The 21,262-nt window shown below is 42.6% G+C and overlaps 2 protein-coding genes across 8 annotated transcripts in view; one reads left to right on the top strand and one right to left on the bottom strand.

Moving 5' to 3' along the window:
* The window catches only part of RLF (RLF zinc finger), a 45,579-nt gene extending 27,680 nt beyond the window's left edge, over window positions 1-17,899 (top strand). For 4 of the 7 annotated variants that reach the window (XM_066335474.1, XM_066335477.1, XM_066335475.1 and 1 more), the window contains 4 exons: window positions 3,339-3,541; window positions 8,972-9,108; window positions 12,443-12,584; window positions 12,753-17,899. In XM_066335474.1, the coding sequence (XP_066191571.1) occupies window positions 3,339-3,541; window positions 8,972-9,108; window positions 12,443-12,584; window positions 12,753-17,486 (5,216 nt within the window). In that variant the 3' untranslated portion in view covers window positions 17,487-17,899. Of the gene's footprint in view, window positions 1-3,338; window positions 3,542-8,971; window positions 9,109-12,442; window positions 12,585-12,752 lie in introns of those variants that run through there. The other 3 variants (XM_066335478.1, XM_066335480.1, XM_066335479.1) reach the window with 3 other exon arrangements.
* LUZP1 (leucine zipper protein 1) overlaps window positions 1-21,262 on the bottom strand; it is a 380,667-nt gene that overhangs the window by 297,182 nt on the left and 62,223 nt on the right. The window lies entirely within an intron of this gene.

Below are 21,262 nucleotides of genomic sequence, written 5' to 3' on the forward strand. Positions count from 1 at the left end.
TCATGATTTCTTTGTTCCTTGGTTCATATGCATTACTACATGTAGAATAAGAATGTGTTGAACCGTCTCTCTTAATTCACAAGAGTCTTTTGAATGATGTGCAGATCTGGAGACTCATCTCAGGGCTTTGTGTAGATGTTTATGTTAAGCTGGAAATAGCACCACAGCTATTTTGAAGCATATGATTTCATCATGTTGGTTTTGCACAGCCTGGTTTTTGGTACTGGGGGAGCCATGGAGGTGGCTGCTGTGATAGGCCTTCTGGAAGCTTCCACCATGTCCAGCAGAGCCAGACCCTGATGGCTCTGAAGGTGGACATGCTGCTGGCCAAGGCTGGGCCAATTAGAGATGTTGATAATGCCTCTGTGATAACAGATTTAAGAAGAAAATCAGAACAAAGTGGAGGCAGTTTGAATTCCAGCTAGAGAAAAGGAGGAGCTGAGAACATGTCAGGGAAACAACGTGGAAACACCAAGGTCAGGGGAGGAGGTGCTCTGGGTGCCACAGCTCAGGTTCCTCTGCAGGCTGTGGTGAGACCATGGTGAAGCAGCTGTGCCCCTGCAGCCCCTGGGGATCCACAGGGATGCAGAGATCCACCCACAGCCCCTGGGGATCCACAGGGATGCAGAGATCCACCCACAGCCCCTGGGGATCCACAGGGATGCAGAGATCCACCCACAGCCCCTGGGGATCCACAGGGATGCAGAGATCCACCCACAGCCCCTGGGGATCCACAGGGATGCAGAGATCCACCCACAGCCCCTGGGGATCCACAGGGATGCAGAGATCCACCCACAGCCCCTGGGGATCCACAGGGATGCAGAGATCCACCCACAGCCCCTGGGGATCCACAGGGATGCAGAGATCCACCCACAGCCCCTGGGGATCCACAGGGATGCAGAGATCCACCCACAGCCCATGGGGAAGGTGCTGGAGCAGGTGATCCCTGGAGGAGGCTGTGGTCTGGTGGGTGACCCAGTGGAGAGAGAGGTCCCTGCTCCCAGGCTGGAGCAGCCTGTCCTTGCAGGACTGCCCCCCATGGAAGAGTGACGCACCCTGCAGCAGTTTTGGGAGGAATTTTTGCTCATGGGAGGGACTCACACTGCAGCAGTTCTGGCAGCACTGCTGGTTGTGAGATTGGACCCATGCTGGAGAAGTTCAGGGAGAGCTGTCTCCCTTGGGAGGGACCTCATGATCTCAGAGGGGAAGGGCTCCTCTCCCTGAGCAGCAGAAGGAAGAGCTTGGATGATGAGCTGACCCAACCACCCTTGCCCTGTCTCCTTGGGCTGTTGGTGTGAAGGAGAGAGGGGTTGGGAGAAGAAAAGGTGCTTTTGAGGGCTTATTTTAGTTCTAGTTATCCTCCTCTGATTTTGTTGATAATCAATTCACTTTGTACCTCTAAGTTGAGCTTGTTTTGCCCTTGGAGTGTTTTCTCCAGGTCCTTAGCTGATGAAACCCTCATTCATTTTTTCTCTCCTCTGCCCAGCTGTAGCAGGGGAGTGAGAGCAACTTTGATTGGTGCCTGGCATTTGGCCAGTGTGAAACCACAACCATCAGCCAAGGCAAAGTACATGAACTTTTTCAGAGCTTTTGATGCTATTTCTTACAGCATCCTTGGTTTAAATGTCCAGGACAGAGCTTTATAAATCCATCATAGTTTGGGTGAGAAATGAGCTGATAGGTCAGGTGCAAAATAAAAAATGATAATATGTCAGGCTGGTGAACAGTCAGTGGTGGGGTTCCTTTAATGTCTTCATAAATGATGTTGGTGCAGAAGTTGAATGTACATGAAATAAATTTGCTGATGATAATTTGTTAGGATCTGTGATCTCCTTTGAGAGCAGAGGCCTTATAGAGAGATCCAGATAGACCAGAGAGGTGGGCAGCCACCAACCATATGAACTTTAACAAGAGTAAGTAATGAATTCTCCACCTGGCACACGGTAATCCTGGTTATATGGACAAACTGGGAGATGGAGAGCAGCCCTGTGGAAAGAGATCTGGAGGATTTGGGTGGATGGCAACTTGAATATGAATAAGCCAGAATATGTGCCCTGGCAGCCAGAAGGACCAACTATGTCCTGATGTGACTGTCCAACCCTTTTCTGTGCTGAGGTGGCTTCACCTTGAGTCCTGTTTTGGGTTGAGCACTTTTGGGTGCTTTAATGCAGAAAGGTCACCAGACTACCAGATTGTGACCAAGGTGGGGAGAGGCCTCGAGGCTCTTCCTTATGAGGAGCAGCTGAGGTCACTTGGCTTGTTGAGCCTGGAGAAGAGAATAATGGGTGACCCCATCACAGTCTGCACCTTTTCATGGGTGACCCCATCACAGTCTGCACCTTCATCAAGAAGGCTGTGAGGAGGAGGTGCTGATCTCCTGTCCCTGGTGACCTGCAGCAGGACAGGAGGACATGGGATGAAGCTGTGTCAGAGTAAGCACAGGTTAGACATGAGGAAAATGTTCTTCACCCCAAGGGTGGCTGGATACTGAAACAAGCTCCCAGAGAAGTGGTCACAGCACCAAACCTGCCAGAGTTCAGGGAGCATTTGGCCAATGCTCAGTCATATAGTTTAATTTGAGTTAGTCCTTTCAGGAGTAGGATTTGTGGGTCCCTTTCAACTGAATTCTGTTTCTGTATTAAACACCTGGGAAGAGAATGAAACTAAGTCTGTGAGGTATTTAATCCAAATAAGTAAATTTTGCTTGCTATTTACAGAAATAATCTGAAGTGATGTTTTTACTGTTGAATTTGTTCATCAAGTCTCATAATGATTAGTACTATCTGCTTGTTTAAGAGCATAAGCCTATCATGTCTTAAACACAGTTGTTCAAAACTCCCACAAAGGTAGTATTTTCATCCTGAACTTAATTTTAGATATTTTGGCATTACATAGGGTTTTAACAGCTTAGGTGGAAAGGTTTCCAGTTGAAAATCACATAATGAATGACTTGAAATATTTTCTGATTTTTGGAATATAAAGCTGCAGTTGAAAAGTGATGATTCCGAACTTCAGTTAAATTTCTGGTATCTGTCTGGTGTTATCAGTATGCTTGAGCCATTGCTGTGACATACATCTTAATCTTAATGGTGCTGTCTTTTTGGGGGGCATGGCAGGGGGTGGCAGTGTGTGGGGGTTTATTTTCTGTAGCCCAGCATTCTCTTCTTGCAGAATTTGGGAGAAGAAAATCCATTGCTGTCACTTGTAATCATGCCTAGAGTTTCCTCAGAGCACTGTCCATACACAAATTTGTAAAGGAGTGTGAATGCAGTGAGACAATTTCATTGAAGTGTCACCTGTGAATTGGTCTATTCTCAAAGGATTTTTTCTTTTCCTAGCTAATAAATTGATTACACGAGAAGGGCCTTCCTTTCTGCAGATGCGAATAAAACATTTGATGAAGTCAAACTGCATCCCCCAAGCCACTTTCTTGTCAAAATTGTGTGCAGATTCTCCAGAAATTGCAAATGTTTCATCTTTTCGCCAAGCCTACATCACATGTGTGTGTTCAATGCTGCCTAATGAAGACTCCATTAAGGAGGTTAGTAACCTACAGTCCCTTTTTAATATACATTTATGAAGCACTTTAGAATTTATTTATGTAATACTAAGAGCTGAAGGGTGAAACTGTTGCAGCAGAGTTCCATAAGAGGAATAATCTATTGCAGACTGCAGTAGGAAAGAACCTTTGTATGAACTCCTGCTGTGGATAAGTATGTATGTATGTATGCTTGATTAGATGTGTTTGAAAGCTTAAAAATTAAAACTCCGGTTCTAATAATAAGCAAAATATAATTGGAAAACTGTCTTTTCTGACTCAGACACTGGTACTAGAGCAATTGCATTTCATCTAGTCCTTCTGACCTAAGAAAAGTTTTACCAAAAAAAATCACAAAACAAACAAAACACACTTTAGAATTGTTTTGTCTGAACTCTAAACTTGTTTTTAGCACTCTTCCTGTTACAGTAGCAATCATAGCAATGATTTGTGTTCACACTTAACTGCTGTAACACAACTGACTCTTGCCTCTGTTGCCTCTTGGTGTCACATACATTTTATGGGATCAGTCTCATTTGTGTGTATCTGGTGTAGTTTTAAATGTGAGACTTGGACATTTTGAGTAAGCCCCAGTGAAACTAGGGGAAGCTTGATATCCTAAAAAAAACCCCTTTCATGTCTGCACTTCCTGCATGAGGTGCAGAGTGATCATGTTGTACATACAAACTATTTCAAAAATCTTCCCTTTAATAATACTCCTTGTGAAAAATAAATATTTGGATAGGTGTCTCTTCAGTCTGCACTTCGAGCCAGATTCCCCTTAGTGTGCTGTAGGAGCAGAGAATGTATTTAACAGCTCACTGCAGACATGATCTGTGCATTGAAAGCTTTGGGGCTGATGGTTAGCTTACAGCTTGTTCTCTGATTGCATTGGCTGCTAAGGAGGAATGGTGGAGAAATCACATTGAATTCTGTTCCCTTTTCAGTTTAATTTGAGGGTTGTGAAGTGTAGCTGTTGCTGTTTTACCTTGATTCTCAGAACAGTCTTTTCTTGCCAGTCAAGTATAAAAGTTGGAACACAGATTGATGAATTGAATCAAGTTAATTGTTTAATTAAACTTTTTGTGGAAAAACAAAGCAACAAAGCAGTGTCTTAAAGCAGTACAGTTTATTGACTTAACAGGAGCTGTGACAAATACTGTGAAAGTATAAAGTCAGTGGTGTTCCAGTGCCACAAAGTTAATTTTACTAACTGGCAGCATGAAGATTTGCATGGCATGTTTCTCTGCATGCTTCTTCACAGGTGTTGTGTACTTGGCACTCTTACAGAATTACTGAAGTCTGACACTTGTAAAACACTTTCATTTATACCTTTGTTTCAAGAGGCAAGAAATGTGTTGTATCATCATATTACCCATTATCTTCCTGAGGCAGAGAGTTGTCAGGTCTAATGAGAAGTGGGCAAAAGGGATGGGAGGTGGTGAGAAATGAAAAATTAAAGAGTTCAAAGAATGGCAGCTGTTGGGGAATGATAGATGGCATTAACCAAAACCCCACTGAGGGAAGAGGGAATACTGTAAGGAAGGGGGAAACTGTAATAAAAGGAGCAAGAGTTAAGTGAAATTTGAAGTTCAGAGTAGGGTAGGGCAGTTAGAGGAACAGGGCTTGGCTAAGAAAGTAAGTATTACAGAAAGCTTGAATAGGAATGAAGATAGCTTGGGGAGGATTGAAGAAAAAGAATTTGTTTTGGAAGACAATGTGTGGTCGTCCCTTTCCAGAAATTGGATGTGATTTGGCTGGCTAAGTCAGGTGTGGAAGTTCAATTGCTGAGCTCCTACAAATTAAACTACTATCTACATCTATAAGCACTAGCATATCTATACACACACAAGTGTATTTATGTGTCTGTATGTGCATACTTCTCTGGAGTATGTAAACACATGTATATGATGTCCATGTATAACTCTGTACATACACACTGTGTGTAAAGTTTTCCTTTGCATTTCTGGTACCTTGAATTGATTCTGAGGCACACACGTAACGAGAAATAAAACTACAGAGTTGTTTGTTCACTGTTGCTCTGTGCAAATGTAGAAAGGAGAATTCAGGATCACTGTCAGGCTTCCAATTTTCTGATTTATTGAACCAATTAAAATGCTAATTAAGGCAGTTCTCCTACACAGTAATTAACTATTGCAAATCCATGAAAAAATCAAAAAAATTCAGTTGTGAAGCAAGTCATCTTTTGAAGGTCTTCTCTAAATAGAGTATCAACATGGTGTCCTACCAAAAAAATGATAGGCTACCTAGGTTAGTGGTAGGTAATTTTTATGATGATGTAAAAAATAAAGTATCACTAATGTTACAACTTTTCCTTCAAATTAAAGTAACATGGAAAACAAAGACAACTTAAATCTTAAATGGTTGTATGTTCCTTGGAATAACTTTGAGGAGTAAACAGGCATACTTGTTAATAGAACACTGGGAGGATGGCATCATTTTTGAACAATTAATTCTGATTTAAAATATCATAGCAGTGTTCATTCTGTAGTCTCCTAACTTTCAGTGAGTTGTTGTTCTAGTTGGGTTTATAACAGAGTAATGGTGGTCAGCAATTCAAGTTTAATAAAGACCCTGCAATAAGTGTCTGGTTTGTCACTTAAGTGACTGGCTGGATATTGTTGGATGATTTTGCCTTTTTGTCTTTAATATTAAAAAAAAAAAAAACCAAACAAAACTCAAAAATGATCTCACAGCAAAAAAAGATCTCACAAACAAAAAGCAAAAACCCCAAGACCTGAAATGAAATTATCATTGATGCAGTTTGAGATAAACACGACTTGAAACCAATTTTCTTGTTGCTTACTTAGTGGTTAATGTCCTGAATGCAAATGAGTTTGTCCAAAAAGAATCAAATTTCTGTGGGAGGAGAGGAGCTCTGATGTTCTGTGCAGCTGTAGGTCACTTGAGTGCCAGGCCGTGTTTGTGCTGGAGCTGCTGTTGCTCCTGCTGCTCCAACACACAACAGAAGTTCTGTTGCTGTTACAGCCTAGATCTGATTAAGGAATAACTGATGGCTGTTAAAAAAGTGAGATTTACAATTCTGTAGGTTCTAAGAAACTAGTTCTGTAGGCTAAGAAACCCTGGTAAGTAGGTTCTAATGTAGTTTTTCCAGCAGTGCTGGTGGAGTTCAGTGGCTGTTTTAATGGAGCTGGTGATGAGCATGCTCCTCCCTCAGATCCTGTCTGCCTGAGCAGCTCACAGCTGGCCTGCCACATTGCCTTCAGATCTGTGAAAGAAACATGTCCCAAACTTACATGCACTGACAATATTTGTGCTCCTAAAACCCAAGACTTGGAAGATCAGACTTTCATCAAGCTGCTGCAGGCAGCCTCAGCATTATTTAAGAATATTTCCTGTATTGTGGAGGAGATGGCCGTGTGTAATTGTAGAAATCATCAAAGACAAAAGTTTGTGTCACTTAGCTTTAAATTTAAATTTTAGCTTTTAAAATTTGCTTTATAAAATATACCGATGGCAATTGTTACCTATTAAAAAATAGGAATAGTTGAGTGGAGAGAGGTGGAAGAATACTGTGAGAAGGCTGGAGTTGCCCAGCTGGCAGACTGAGACTTCTCACCAAGCTGCAAGGCCTGTGCAGCTGTAGGTACCAGAGGTCAGTGATGACCTAAGAAAGGTGCTGCTGGCCAGGAGTGTTTGGGGGAGATGGCATGGAGCAGTGTCCTGTACCTACAGGAGCCCCTTTCTCTCCTGGGCAGTGATCAGCATCTTCACAATCCTGTCCTGTGGCCATTGGGATGGGCTCACTTCTCAACCCTCCCCAGCCTGCTGGAGGTGGCTCTTGATTTACAGATACTGGATGGGTCTCTTATCTTTGTCTGTTCCCTTGGACAGCAAAGCACTGCCACCTAAATCATTTTGAGGTTTCTCTCTTGCCAGGGGTGAGCCAGTGACAAGTCTCTCCCTCCATGCCCTCTTCTCCCCACCTCTCAAAAATCTGCTGTATTTTACTGTAGCAAATGCCAAACTGACACATCTGCAAGGCCTTGCAGTTTGTGAATTGCTCTGGAAATGTCTGCTGCAAGAGGTCAGTTCTGGGTCTCAAGTTGAACTCCAAAAGTCAGTGCACCCTAAAAAATGTTGGCATTGCTCAATGAACTCCGGTGTCAGGCCTGAATGAGAAACTGGGGGTAATATCCCTGCTTCTGCTCTTCTGCTAAATGAGATATCTGCAAAAATTAGTTTAACTTCCTGTTGTTTGTTCTCTGTCATTGTTATTCATGATGAGCAAGAAGTTTGAAATGTTTGCAGTATCAACAGCTGTTTAAAGTATATATTGCTAGAACACAGTCTGCTCTGTGAAGTGGAATAGATCCAGTGGAAAAATGTATTTAAACCTAGTGTTCTGTTAATAGTAAACACTCTCCAAAATGAGTGTCTGTGGTTTATATCCATCCTAGCAGGCACCCTGGATGGATACACAGATATGTAGTACCTTAAGCAGACACTGCAGAACTTCCTTGGGGTTTGTCTCCTTGCCATGGCTCAACCCTGATTAGACCCAGGCCCCTCATAGCTCCTCAACTCCCCTTCCAGCAGTACAAGGGACAGAAGTGAAGGGTAAAAGTGACAAAACTTGTAGGTAGAGGTAAAGGCAGTGTAACAGGTGAAGTAAAAGCCATGCACACAAGCAAAGCAACATCAGGAATTAATTCAGTGCTACCCATGGGCAGGCACCTGCAGGAGAGCAAGACACAGTCATGCATAATGGAAACTTGAGAAGACAAACTTCCCCTTCCTCCTTCTTCCCCTCACTGTGTGTAATGAGCATGATGTCATGGTCTGGAAAATCCCTGTGCACTCCCACCTTCCTTTGCTCTGTGTAAGGACTGCTCAGCAATAACAAAAGCATCTCTATGTTATCACCCCAGTGTCCAGCAGAAATCCCAAACACAGCCCCATACCAGGCATGAGGAAGAAAATTAACTCTACCCCAGCCAAAATCAGCACACTACTCTAACCACTTTTGTTTTTGTCATCATGCTTTTGAATGTGTTTGTTCAGAATCAGCACCTAGGGGTGAAGAGAACAAAAGATTGGCTTTTTCACAACTCTTGATCTTTTTGGACCTGGGTTCTAATTTTCAAAAGCAGCACAAGAATCCCTGTAAACACAGAGACAGAATGGGAAGTTCTGCATAGATGGTTGCCTGCATGCAAGTATTTAGCTAAGCTGCCCAAAATGGAAGGTTGTTTCAGAGAAAATTAATGTTGAGAAGGGATCAGAACTAACAGGTGAACTTCTCATACCATTTTGTAGCTGAAAGGTGTGGCGTGATCTCTGGGTATGGGAACATAATGCTTTGTTTGTGAGACTTTGGTACAATAAATGTGCATTTCTTTTGTAAACATTCTGAGGATAAAGTGGTTTTTATTTTTAATTTTCTTTAAGATTGCAAAGGTGGATTGCAAAGAGGTACTAGACATTATCTGTAATCTGGAATCTGAGGGACAAGAAAACACTGCGTTCATTCTTTGTACAACATACCTTACCCATCAGCTCCAAACAGCCAATGTCTATTGCTCTTGGTAAGTATAAGCTGCTTCTGCTGACTGTTCTTCACTGGCTAGAATTGAGTGAATATAGTACAAAAATGTGTAAAGAAGTTGGATTTATCCTTTACTTGAGAAGTGCATCAGACTGAAGCACTTCCTGGATAAATATTAGTTTTGTCACAAGTTGCTATGCTAATAGAGCAGTTAGACAAAATAATGTGTAAACAATTTAAAACTTAAGCAGCACTCACACTATTTGCATGAATGCAAATACTTCTGTGGGGTAGCAGATCTGTCAGTGCTGGTAGTCAGTGCTCTCAGGATTGGTGTTAAACCCTCAGCTTTCTGGTTCCACAAAGTATCTTGTCAGTCTGTTCTTCCCTTGGGAATACTTGGCCCCATGAAAGTCTGGTGCATTTATTTCACCCGTTCCACAGAGATGTCACTACTAGGAATGAGTGGAAACAGCACCCTGTAACAACTTCTCTCCGCTTCCCCCACCAAGAGTCCTTTTTATAATTTCTGTAACTCCTAGAATTGTAGTAATAGATTTTGACCTGACTGTGACTGTAAAACTCTGCCCTCTTACCTGTCTGGAGATGCAGAACCTTCTGCACCTCTGTTTCAGCAGTGGAAAACTTGTAGAGCCAAAGCAGAGGAGATGGTTTCTGCCCTTCAGAAAATGGATTTGTAGCTTTGGCTTTCAATGCATGGCTAAATACGTAGTTTTCTCCTATTTAGATCCTGACCTGGATAAAGCTTTACATGGCCAGGCATATCAAGAATACATTGGAAATTTGGATTCAGTTAGCTGTGATATTTATTGTTCATTTACTTCATGTTTTAAAGCCATTTTTGAAAGTTTTTACAGCACTTCAGCGTCTGCAGGATGATTGACAGTTCAGCTTAGTCCAGTCATGTGTACAAATAGGCCAGAAATGTCTTTTTGAGCAAAGAATACCTTATAGAAAGAAATGAACCTTTTGGAAGACTCAGGAGGGGAGAATTCAACACACTTGAAGTTCTAGAGGATGTTTTTCACTCTAGAATTTTGTCATTAGGGATTAGAGTAGTATCATCCTGCAGCTAAAGATGAATGACAGAAGATTAAAGTGAAAACATAACACTTTACTAAGAAAACGAAACATCAACAAATGCAAAATAACAGTGAGTAGCAAATAACAGTAAGTGACAAGGTGCAGTAATCATTAGATGCAGAGTTGCTGAATCTTACACTTCACTCTGAAACCTTTTTGGATTGCAAAATGCAACTTCTTGGATTGCTCCTGTTGCTACTCAGAGACCTACCTAAGCAACCCCCTCCAGAGAGAAACAAAAGGAGATTTCTGCCTTGTGCTGTCCCAGCTTCCCCACAAGAAGGAAAAGGAAAGAGAGCTTCTGCATGAGTGACCCCAACTTTAAAAGGACCTGGCAGCCCTGATCTCTGTGGTTCCATTTCCAGGTGCCAGGTCTTAGAGAGTAACAATTTGGGGCAGATTGGTGTAGCACAGATATGGAATACATTACAGCTTTCTTGAGGGTTTCCCAGGACAAGTTCAAAGTAGGTCTGGTTCAAAAAGGATTGAACAGTAGCTGAACAGTTATTTTACTCTGCTTGATCTGCTGATTTAGATTCTACTTAAAATTTTTCTAGCAACATCATTAACACCTTTTGCATTTTGATTGCTGCAAGAAAACATAACTTTTTTGTATTTAATCATAAGCCTGCATAATGATGTTTCAAGTTAATGATTTAATCACCTTTCATAGTGTTCAGCTGGTGTATTATGTAATTTGATAGACCAGAACTGAGTGGTGACTAAAACATTTTATCTGTCTTTGAGAGGACAGCAGAGAGTAAGAAAAGCCGAGACTGTCTGGTACAGAGTCACTTGCAGGTCAGCTGCCCTTTGTACTGTTATGGATTAGGGTCAGCAGGCAAGCCCTAGTAATTCTGTGTGCCTGGAAATGTTCTGGGAGATCCTTAAATTCATGGTTTCCTGCAGTCATGTCCCTCTTGATTTTTAGAGTAGCAGTATGTTAATGAAAGGTCCTCTGCTAGCTCTTGGCTGGCCTGTCCCTGATGCTGCTGGCCAGGGCAGTCCTGCTGGCCACCAGCCAGTCCTCCCACTCCCTTTGTTCTGCTCCGTGTCTTGCTCTATGCAGTGTCAGAGAGAACCAGCATAAGCTATGCAAATCAGAAGTATTCTGGTTTAAACAAAGGAGAAGACCTGTTGGACAGCTGTGAACTGCAGATGAACAGGAGAATGTGTGGATTTTCTCTCCTTGTGGATTGCATAGTGATAAGGCTGAAGTTTTGGTACCATACTCATACTTAAGCCAGTCCTGACAGTTTGCTGCTGCTGGAAAACAGAAGATCCATTCTTGCTCTGTTGTGGTGCCATATTTGTCGTCTCAACTGATCTTTCTAACCTAGAGTAAGCACATTATCTTACCCAGCCAGAAGTAGCCAGCTTTCTGCAGATTAGCACTGATTACCCAGTGCTCAGACAAGTTCCAGGGAAAGCAACTCTGGGCCTTCTGGAAGGTGGTAAACCTCTTCAGCTGTAACATCACGCAATCTAGGAAGGGAAAGTTCACCTCCTTTGTCATTCCAACCCTGGACCAGGCTCCTCAGGGCAGTGGTTAGAGCACTGAGGCTGACAGAGTTCAGGAAGTGTTTGGAGAACACTTTCAGGTGCATGGTGTGACTCTTGGGGATTCTCCTGTGCAGGGCCAGGAGTTAGACTCAATGATCCTTGTGGGTCCCTTCCAGCTCAGCCAATTCTGTGACATAATTCTGTGCTTTCCTTGCCAGAGCGTCTGCTCTGTGCTCTCATGGTGTGAGTGGAAAAGCACATAACAGCAGAGACCACAGACAGCCTACAGCTTACAGATCCCTTCCATGATGCTTTCAAAGGGTGGTTCTGTTCCCTTTTAGTGGCAGCCACATCACTTGGCTACACGTGTCAGCAGCTGAGCTGCTTACTGGAAGAGAAGTGGCAACTTTCCATTATAATTCATCTTACCTGTTTTAGATTTCTACGTAAGAGGTAAAGACTCTGGAAGTGTGGGACTGTTTTTTTTGTCTAGAAAGGAAGTCTGTGCAGCTGTAGATATCTGCATTAGGTGAGATCTTTCCCCAGTAAGTATCAGGAGATACTCTGGGGTTTGATCTGAGGCTGGAGTGAGGCACAGGAACAGTTCTCTTCAGTGTCACTTGGAGATCAGGACATAATTGAAGTGTGTGCTGTCCTTGAATAACACTTGAATTTTTCTTGGCATCAGCTCTGAACTGACACACTGTGACTGCACAAATTGTGTGTACCTGCAGTGTTCTTACATTTCTGCTTTCAACTCTTTGCAGGGAACTGACACTTTTCTGGAGCAAACTGCAGAGAAGAATAGATCCTTCCTTAGACTCCTTTTTGGAGAGATGTCGTCAGTTTGGCATCATTGCTAAAACACTACAGCATCTATTTTTCTTGATAAGAGTCATACAATCTGAAGTAAGTAAGATAAAATCCGGAGTCTTTGAACACAGCAAGAACTGTTTAAATGAATTTATTATTTCCTTAACAAGTCTATTGAACTGAAAAAAAGACCAGCTTATTTCATTATTCATACTTTCTGATTAAGTGCCTAATAAGATACTAATAAAACTTTTCTTTCAACAGGCAGAGGAAGCAGGACTTGCTGTGTCTGTGTTGTTGTGTGTGAGAGCCCTTCAGATCAGGTCCAATGGAAGTGATGAAATGAAGACATCAGTGTGTAAAACAATTGCATGCCTTTTACCAGAAGACCTCGAAGTTAGAAGAGCCTGTCAGCTCACAGAATTCTTACTTGAGCCAACTCTGAGTGGATTTAATGCATTGGAAGAGCTCTATATGCAGCCAGACCAAAAATTTGATGAAGAAAATGCACTGGTTCCAAATTCACTCCGCTGTGAACTGCTGTTAGCATTGAAGGCATATTGGCCATTTGATCCTGAATTTTGGGACTGGAAGACTTTAAAGAGGCATTGTCATAAACTCTTAGGGAAGGTAGCTTCTGATTCCGAGGATGATGCAGGTTGTCATATGTCACTCAATGAAACTGACATGTTAGAAAATTTCTTTAGTGACTATGATGAGACAAAAGAACACAAATACTATGATGGGAAGGATACAATGAGCCATCCTAAGGAAAAATCAAGAGTAAAAAAACCAATTGGTTCTTCAGAAAGATACCAGAGATGGCTTCAATACAAGTTTTTTTGTGTGCTCTGCAAAAGGGAGTGTATAGAGGCCAGAATACTGCATCATTCTAAGATGCACATGGAAGATGGTATTTATACGTGTCCTGTTTGCACAAAGAAGTTCAAGAGAAAGGAATTTTTTGTACCACACGTAATGGAGCACGTTAAAATGCCACCTAGCAGAACACACAGACCTAAAAAGAAAATAATTCTGAAAAAAGAGAGATCACCACAAAAGGCAACAGGTTCCAGCAGCCCACCTCCAGCGTTTCCAGAGAGATCACACCAGGCCCAGCTCCCTGAAAGCTTTGATGACGACACACAGGAATATGTCACATTCAGCCAGCTGGAAAATTGCCAGCTGCAAGACAGAGACATCTACCCCTGTCCCGGGACAGATTGTTCTCGAGTATTTAAACAGTTCAAGTACTTAAGCGTACATCTGAAAGCAGAACATCAGAACAACGACGAGAACGCCAAACACTACTTGGACATGAAGAACAGGAGGGAGAAGTGCGCCTTCTGCCGCCGGCACTTCATGACCTCCTTCCACCTGCGGGAGCACGAGCGCGTGCACTGCGGGCCCCAGCCCTACATGTGTGTGTCCATGGACTGCTACGCCCGGTTCGGCTCCGTCAACGAGCTCCTCAACCACAAACAGACACACGACGATCTGCGCTACAAGTGTGAGCTCAACGGCTGTAACATCGTTTTCAGTGACTTAGGGCAGCTTTACCACCACGAGGCGCAGCACTTCAGAGATGCGTCGTACACCTGCAACTACTTTGGTTGCAAAAAGTTTTATTATTCAAAGACCGAGTTTCAGAATCACCTGGCGGCGCACGATATCCAAGTGTCGAATGGGGAAGGGAAGCAAAGGCTGAACCTTGAAGGGTTGGTTTCAGAAGAAAAATCCGGTTATCTTCCGGAGTCTCAGCTGCTTGAACGATCTGAAAATTCCAGTCTGAATGATAACTTGGATCCCTCAGGCTCTCAGGAAATTCCACAGGTGAAGGAAGAATCTCTCTCTGACAGTGAAGATCTCATCAGTGAAAGTAATTGCAGCCTGCACTGTGGGAAGCACAGGGCAGATGCTGCAGTGAGCCAAGGTCAGACATCTCCACGGCTGCTTCAAACAGTGGCTCACAACCAGTCCGTTCCAGGTTTCGTCATGTCCCAGGAAGGAGTCTTCCATCCAGCAGATATGAAACAACAGTGTTCCAATGTGGCAGTTTGCTTTGATGACAAAAACCTTCCCTGTGGTTTTGAAGGCTGCTGTTCCATCCACAAAAATTCCAGAAGTATGCAAAAACACCTTCGAAGGGCCCATCCATACAACTTTAAAGGCAAACGAAATATCGAAATGAAAACTAAATACTTTCTTGATCTATTAAATGATGCTCAGGACAGCAAATCCCCTACAGATATGAGTCCAGAGTTAGGTCATAATTCCGATACAAATGCTGACTCTCCAGAAAGTGAGTGCTGTGCTGTAGATGCTAAAGAAAGCAGCGGCCTGAAGGATGAAGCTTATCCTTCTTCCCCAGAAACATCTTTTTATGACAGTTCTAAAGAAGCAGATATTGAAGATAACATGTGGGAACTAATGTTAGGCTTGAAACATCTAAGCTTAAAAAATGCTACTGTTCAGAATTCTTCAAGACAAAAATCTTATCTGGGCTATTCATCTAGGGATGCCAAGTGCTCTGATTCAGCTGATGAAACTACCTCAAAATTTCACCTTCAAGAGCAAGAAGATAATTTGCCCAGCCAGTACCTTACTCAGCTGGCAGCTAAACCATTTTTCTGTGAATGTTACGGATGTACATGTGAGTTTGTGACCAGAGAAGCTCTCCTAATGCATTATGTTAAAAAGCATAACTATTCAAAGGAAATGGTTCTTCAGCTAAATATGTTCCAGCATCGTTATTCACCATTTAAGTGTCATATTTGCCAAAGATCATTTACAAGAAAAACACATCTTCGAATTCACTACAGAAACAAACATCAGCTGGGCTGTGAGGGCGTGGCTCACAAGGTGTGTCCTAGTGACAAATTTGATCATGTAGGTTTATGTACAGAGGACATGCATAAGAACAGCACTGCTGCAGTGCCTGCCTGTGCAAACAGCGTTGGGTTCCCTGGACATTCGGACTCTGAACAGCTGTGTCACCCAAAGAAAGAAGACTGCTCTTCTGAGACTGATCTGGAGTCCAATGAAGAGGCAGACAATAACGTAACAAGAAAAACATCTAACATGACTTCTCTGGACAGTCATAGGGAAGAACTGGAAGCAAGACAGGGAAGAGGAAGCAAAAGAACAGTTGCTAAAGGGAACTTATGTTACATATTGCATAAGTACCACAAACCATTTCATTGTATACATAAAAGCTGCAACTCTGCATTCACAAACCAGAAAGGTTTGATTCGCCATTACAGAACTGTTCACCAGTATAATAAGGAGCAGCTCTGCTTAGAAAAAGACAAAGCAAGAAGTAAAAGGGAACTTGTCAAATGTAAAAAAATATTTGCATGCAAACACAAAGACTGTGGTAAGCGTTTTCTGTGTTCTAAAGCTCTTGCTAAGCATTGTAGTGACTTCCACAATGAAATCTTAGAGGATCAAAAACTGCTTTCTGAAGCTGAGTCTGCCAGATTTGCTTGTAACCAAGCCCACTGCCATGCTGTATTTTATACATTTAATAAGCTTAAACAGCACCTAATAGAAGAACATGCCAATGAAGAAAGATTAAACAAAGATTTTGAAATCCATTGTGACCTTAATGGCTGCAATCGAATTTTCACAAATTACAGTCACTATTCTCAGCATGTATATTTCAGACATAGTGAATATTATGATAGTCTCTTTGGAAATCAGAAAGAGGAGGAAGACAATGACGAGAAAGATAAAAGTGAGCAAAATTATTTGAAAGACGGCTTTGACACAAGCAAGCAGAATGGGAAGCAATTAAAAGAAAAAGCTAAGAGAATTAGCAAAAGCAGAGAAAAGCATTTGCTGAACTTCAAAACAAAAGAGGAAGCCCTACAGATGTGCAAAGAGAAGTCTAACCAGACCCAGTACCCCTGCATGGTGCAGGGCTGCCTGTCTGTTGTCAAACTGGAAAGCAGCATCGTGAGGCACTACAAGCGCACGCACCAGATGACCAACATGTACATTGAGCAGCGCCTGCAGAATCTCGTTCTTTGTGTTAAATGTGGCGTCATGATTGAAAAGCAGACTGGCTCTGACACAGCTTCAGACTTGGATAAAAAAGATGCAGAAGTTAGCGAGGATAAATCAGCTAATTCTGAGCCTGTGCAGGAAGATGACAAACCCCCTGTCCCGAACCCTGCCTGTGATCCTCCAGACGTGAGTAATGAAGACCAAAAGCAATGTCCACCGAGTGGTGTGAATTGTGATGCCAGTGCCTTTGTGTGTTCAGGCACTTTAAAATATAACCACAGTTCAAAGGACACCTGTTTAGGAGAGCCTAACACTGGGGAGACAGCTGTGTGTAAGACTGAAGATCTTTCTGAAAGCAGTGAAAGAGAGAATAGCTCTTCTCTTTCCAGTTTACAGTTGGAGGTGCCAAGAGAGAAGGACCCAGAAGGATGTCAACATAGTGCGGGTAATCAGAATGCAAAAAGAAATGTACTTTGTGCTACAAAAGACAAATTTCAAAAGCCTCCTGTGTCCAAACCGTTTGATTTAAAGACATATAAACCAATGGGATTCGAGTCTTCATTTTTAAAATTTATTCAGGAAAGTGAGGGAAAAGATGATGATGATGATGATGATGATTGTGATGAGGTAGTAGAATGGGAGTCTCCTGAGCAGTTGCCAGTAGATGAAACCTTGCAAAAAGAGGGAGACAGTCAGGGGAGTACACCAGTAAACAACATTGTAAGTGATGAAAATGTAATCATAACCCCCAATAATGCTGGGCAGCTAACAGAGATCCAGCCCTTGCTGTCAGAGTCCTCATCTGCCCCTTCTTTAGAAAATCTGAGGGCAATCTTGGACAAGGCCCTAATGGACTGTGGAGACCTTGCCTTAAAACAGCTGCATTACTTACGACCAGTAGTTGTCCTTGAAAGATCCAAGTTTTCCACACCTCTCATAGATTTATTTCCAACAAAAAAGGCAGATGAGCTGTGTGTAGGAAGTACATAAGTAGCTTTGCTTAGAGCAGATAGCCTCCACTACTGCTGTACGGGGAGAACTTCAAATTAGAACAGTAATTGTTACAGTACACACTTTTTAGGTTAGTTTTGACTGTTTGATTCCATGAATGTATAATATCTGTCAAAAGTAATGGCCAAGTTAATTTAGCTCCCCATTTTTTTCGATGAACAATGCTGATTTTGGTGCTATTTAACACATCAGAATACTGGGGGCTTCCTCTTGAAGAGTAAATGTGCATGATTGTATATGGAGCAAGTACTGGGGTACCAGGGTTTGGGGGGCGATGGAGTTATTACTTGACTTGAATGTGCACCCCAGGGTGCTTTGTGTAACATATTGTACACTACAGCATCTTATATTTTTTGAGTTATGAGTTTCAATAAATTACAGTTTTTCACCCATTTGTTTACTGTACAGTAAATCTTTAATGTGCTTTACTTGTAATTGAGTTTGGGACCATTCCGAGTGCATTGGACAGTGTTGCTTAAGTTTTATGCATTTGTAGATAATTTATCAAACTGATAAAATAGATACAGAAAAGTAAAGTATTACATTTTATTTTACAACATTCTCTGTGCTTTTTTCAGATTTGAAAGAACTATAATTAGTACAAGCTTACTAATTACACTTATGCATGAGAAGGTCCTTGTTCCTTTAAAGGCAGAGGGTGCTTTCTGAGACTGTCTGGCACCAGCTGAGTGTGTGATGAGTGTTGCCAGACTTCCAGGCAGGTTGAGTCACTGAAAAAGTACCAGTGTACATTTAGGCTTCCCCAGTGAGCTTTTCTGACAATGAATGAAACCTAGCTGGGAGATGGACTGGAAGAGTCAGCTAATATCTTAAGCTCTGTTTCTTGTTCTGTGTCACATTTCTTGCCACACATGGCTGCATCAGGAGGCCCAGAATTGCTGTCACCTATAAGGGGTATTTCCATGTCTCTGTGGGGATTCTAATGAGCAAGCAGCAATCACAGCTTCTTACTGATTGAGGGCTTGGGTGTTGTTGGGGCTTCTGGGTTTTTCATACCGTGATCTGAAAAGCAGCAGTGGAAAGGAAATGGAAAAAAACTTTGGGAAATGTTTAAAACAGAGCTTGAGTATTGGCTGGGTGCAGGAATGATGGCAGCTATCAGACTGTCTAGTGAACTGTGGTGTGACCAAAACTAGGCAGAAATGGCATCTTGTTACTGCATTTAGGAAAAGAAAGTTATCTGGGCATCCTTGAAAGTGAGGTTAAAAATCATACACCGAGCAACAGAAGTATAGCTTACTGCTTTCCTCTCTCTAAACTAAGCTTTTACTGGAAGAAATATGGTGCTTCAGTCTTCTCACAAAGTTCTAAAAATGGAAGTAAGTTGTGTTAAAAGGTTAAATACTGCCACAGCATCAGAAATCTCCTTCAATGTGTTCCAAAGTAATTTCTCTAAAATACCTTTTAATGTCAAGTTTGAGTCATGTTTTAACGTACTTGAATATTCAAGATCTCAAAACAGGAAAAGTTTAACAGAAAACTTAATAGACACGTGATGACTGCTTCAGGTGTTGGGCCAGAGAGAGCCCATTGCCCTCTCAGGGTTTTAGTATCCCACAGAGGAGCTTGTCCCTTCGTGGTCAGCATGAATAGTAAATTCCTTAAGGTTTGGTGATTTCAGTTTCAAGTCAGGCAGCTGTATTTCCCACAAAACAAGTTGCATGTGAAACTCACTCCCTCAGATTGAATTCTGCTTTTACCAAATGAGTTCCTGTGTGGCTGCAAACCATGCACAGTGCAGACTGGCTGCCCGGACCTCACTGTACCTCTGCTGTTACAGAGCCTGGTGAGTACTTCTCTTCAGTTACTGCTCTTTCCATAGGCTGGGATATACCACAGGACAGGACAGAGACATCATTTCTGTCTGCCAGGGATGGAGACAAGTCCTGCAACATTCCTCAGTCCAAGAGTTGCCTTTAGAAAATGGTTGAGTCACTTTGGGCTGCACAAAAGCAGCTTGGAGTCATTTTCCTGTGGTGATGTGGCGCTCCAGGCACTGCCAGGACTTTTAGTAATGTGGGCTCATAGGGTGTTCATATTTCAGTTGAGAGATAGCAGTACAGCACTGGTCAGCTTCTTCCTTATTACAGAATTTATATCTTGCCCATTTCAGACACTGCCAGTTTGTTTCATTCTTTGAACTCCATCATCTACAAAATGCAGTACTGTCTCAATGAGGTAATAGGTGTCACACCATCAAAACTGTGCAGCTTGAATCTACGTCTTTATCCCAATTTCTTCTTGGGCTTTTTAATCTGATCTAATTGCCTGGCAGAGATGGGTATCAGAGAAGGAGACCACAGAAGGGTAAAGGTTTAAAGAGTTTTTACTATTTCTGTTTTCATGCCATGAGGTAGGCCATCATTTTTCTTACAATGATGTAACATTTCCAGCTTCCTGCTTTCAAGCATATGGAAGAAACATTTTGTTCTGCAGTAAAGGAACACCGTTGCATTGACATTCCAAAAAAGAATTCTTAATATGAAGAGCAGATCCCTCCGTAAAAAAAATTCATAGGGAATGTTGCTTCCGTATTTAAAATTTTTGTCTTCGAATGTATGGATTTTACAGGACGAAAACACGTTCATTGGTTGTGCATGCCTCAATTCCTCATGGCTGTGGGCTGCCCTGCTGTGTTCCCGTGGGTAGTAAATACCTTTACAATGAGAGACTTTCCAGACTGAGCTCTCTATTTCTAGCAGAGCTCTCAGCAGAGCCAGCAGCACTTCCTCATCCACCCTGTTCTTCTGCAGGGATATATCAGGTTACAGAAAACGCTGGGCTTCAATATATTTGACAGGTCATTCCTCTATCTAGTTTTAAAAAGGGAACTGATAGATAATGAGAATATTAAGTTAGCATTATTGTATTAAAAGTTTATGACTAAAAATGCACAGACGTGTTCTGTTATACTTTAGACTGGTAGAAAAGAGATAAATGACTGATACTAAAATGCCATATCTAGAGGTAGCTAAAAGTTAGCACCCCCTTTACTGCATCTTTGTCAGGTTACACAGTCCCTGGGCTCTGCAGTGCACACTTGGCCCCAGTGCCTTTGAGGCTTCGGGTTTCGGCAGCCCCGTGCTGTCTTCAGGAGTGTTACAGGCATCAAACCTGAACTGCGCCTTTCGGCGTTAAATCAGCAACTTCTGCGGTAGTCAGTGTTAATTTTTGTACTTAGTGTTTCTGTAAAAGGTTTTGGACAAGTACTAATGAGGCTTTACATGCATTTTTGTGCGCAGTCCGAGTAACTCATACTGAAGAAAAATAAACGACTGAGGGAGCTGGGGGTGTTTGTCCTGGAGAAAAGGAGACTCAGGGGTGACCTGAGCACTCTCCACAAGCCCCTGAAAGGTGGCTGTGCTCAGCTGGGGCTGGGCTCTTTCTCCAGCAGCACTGACACAACGAGAGGACACAGCCTCAGGCTGGGCCAAGGGAAATACAGGTTGGGTATCTGGGAAAAGGATTTTACAGAAAGGGTGATAAAGGACTGGAATGGTCTGCCCGGGGAGGAGGTGGAGTCCCCATCCCTGGGGGTGTTTAAAGCAGACTGCATGTGGCACTGGGGCCAGGGGTTAGTTGAGGTGTTGGGGTTGGGTTGGACTTGATGATCCTGGAGGTCTCTTCCAACCTACACATTCTGTGATTCTGTGAAACATCTGCCCAGATCCTCGCCATGCTGCCCCCTACATGCGCTTGACTGGGGTGGCCGAGCCGAGCCGTGCCGAGCCGTG

Source organism: Sylvia atricapilla, chromosome 24 (assembly GCF_009819655.1).
Source record: "Sylvia atricapilla isolate bSylAtr1 chromosome 24, bSylAtr1.pri, whole genome shotgun sequence".
Classification (NCBI taxonomy): Eukaryota; Metazoa; Chordata; class Aves; order Passeriformes; family Sylviidae; genus Sylvia; species Sylvia atricapilla.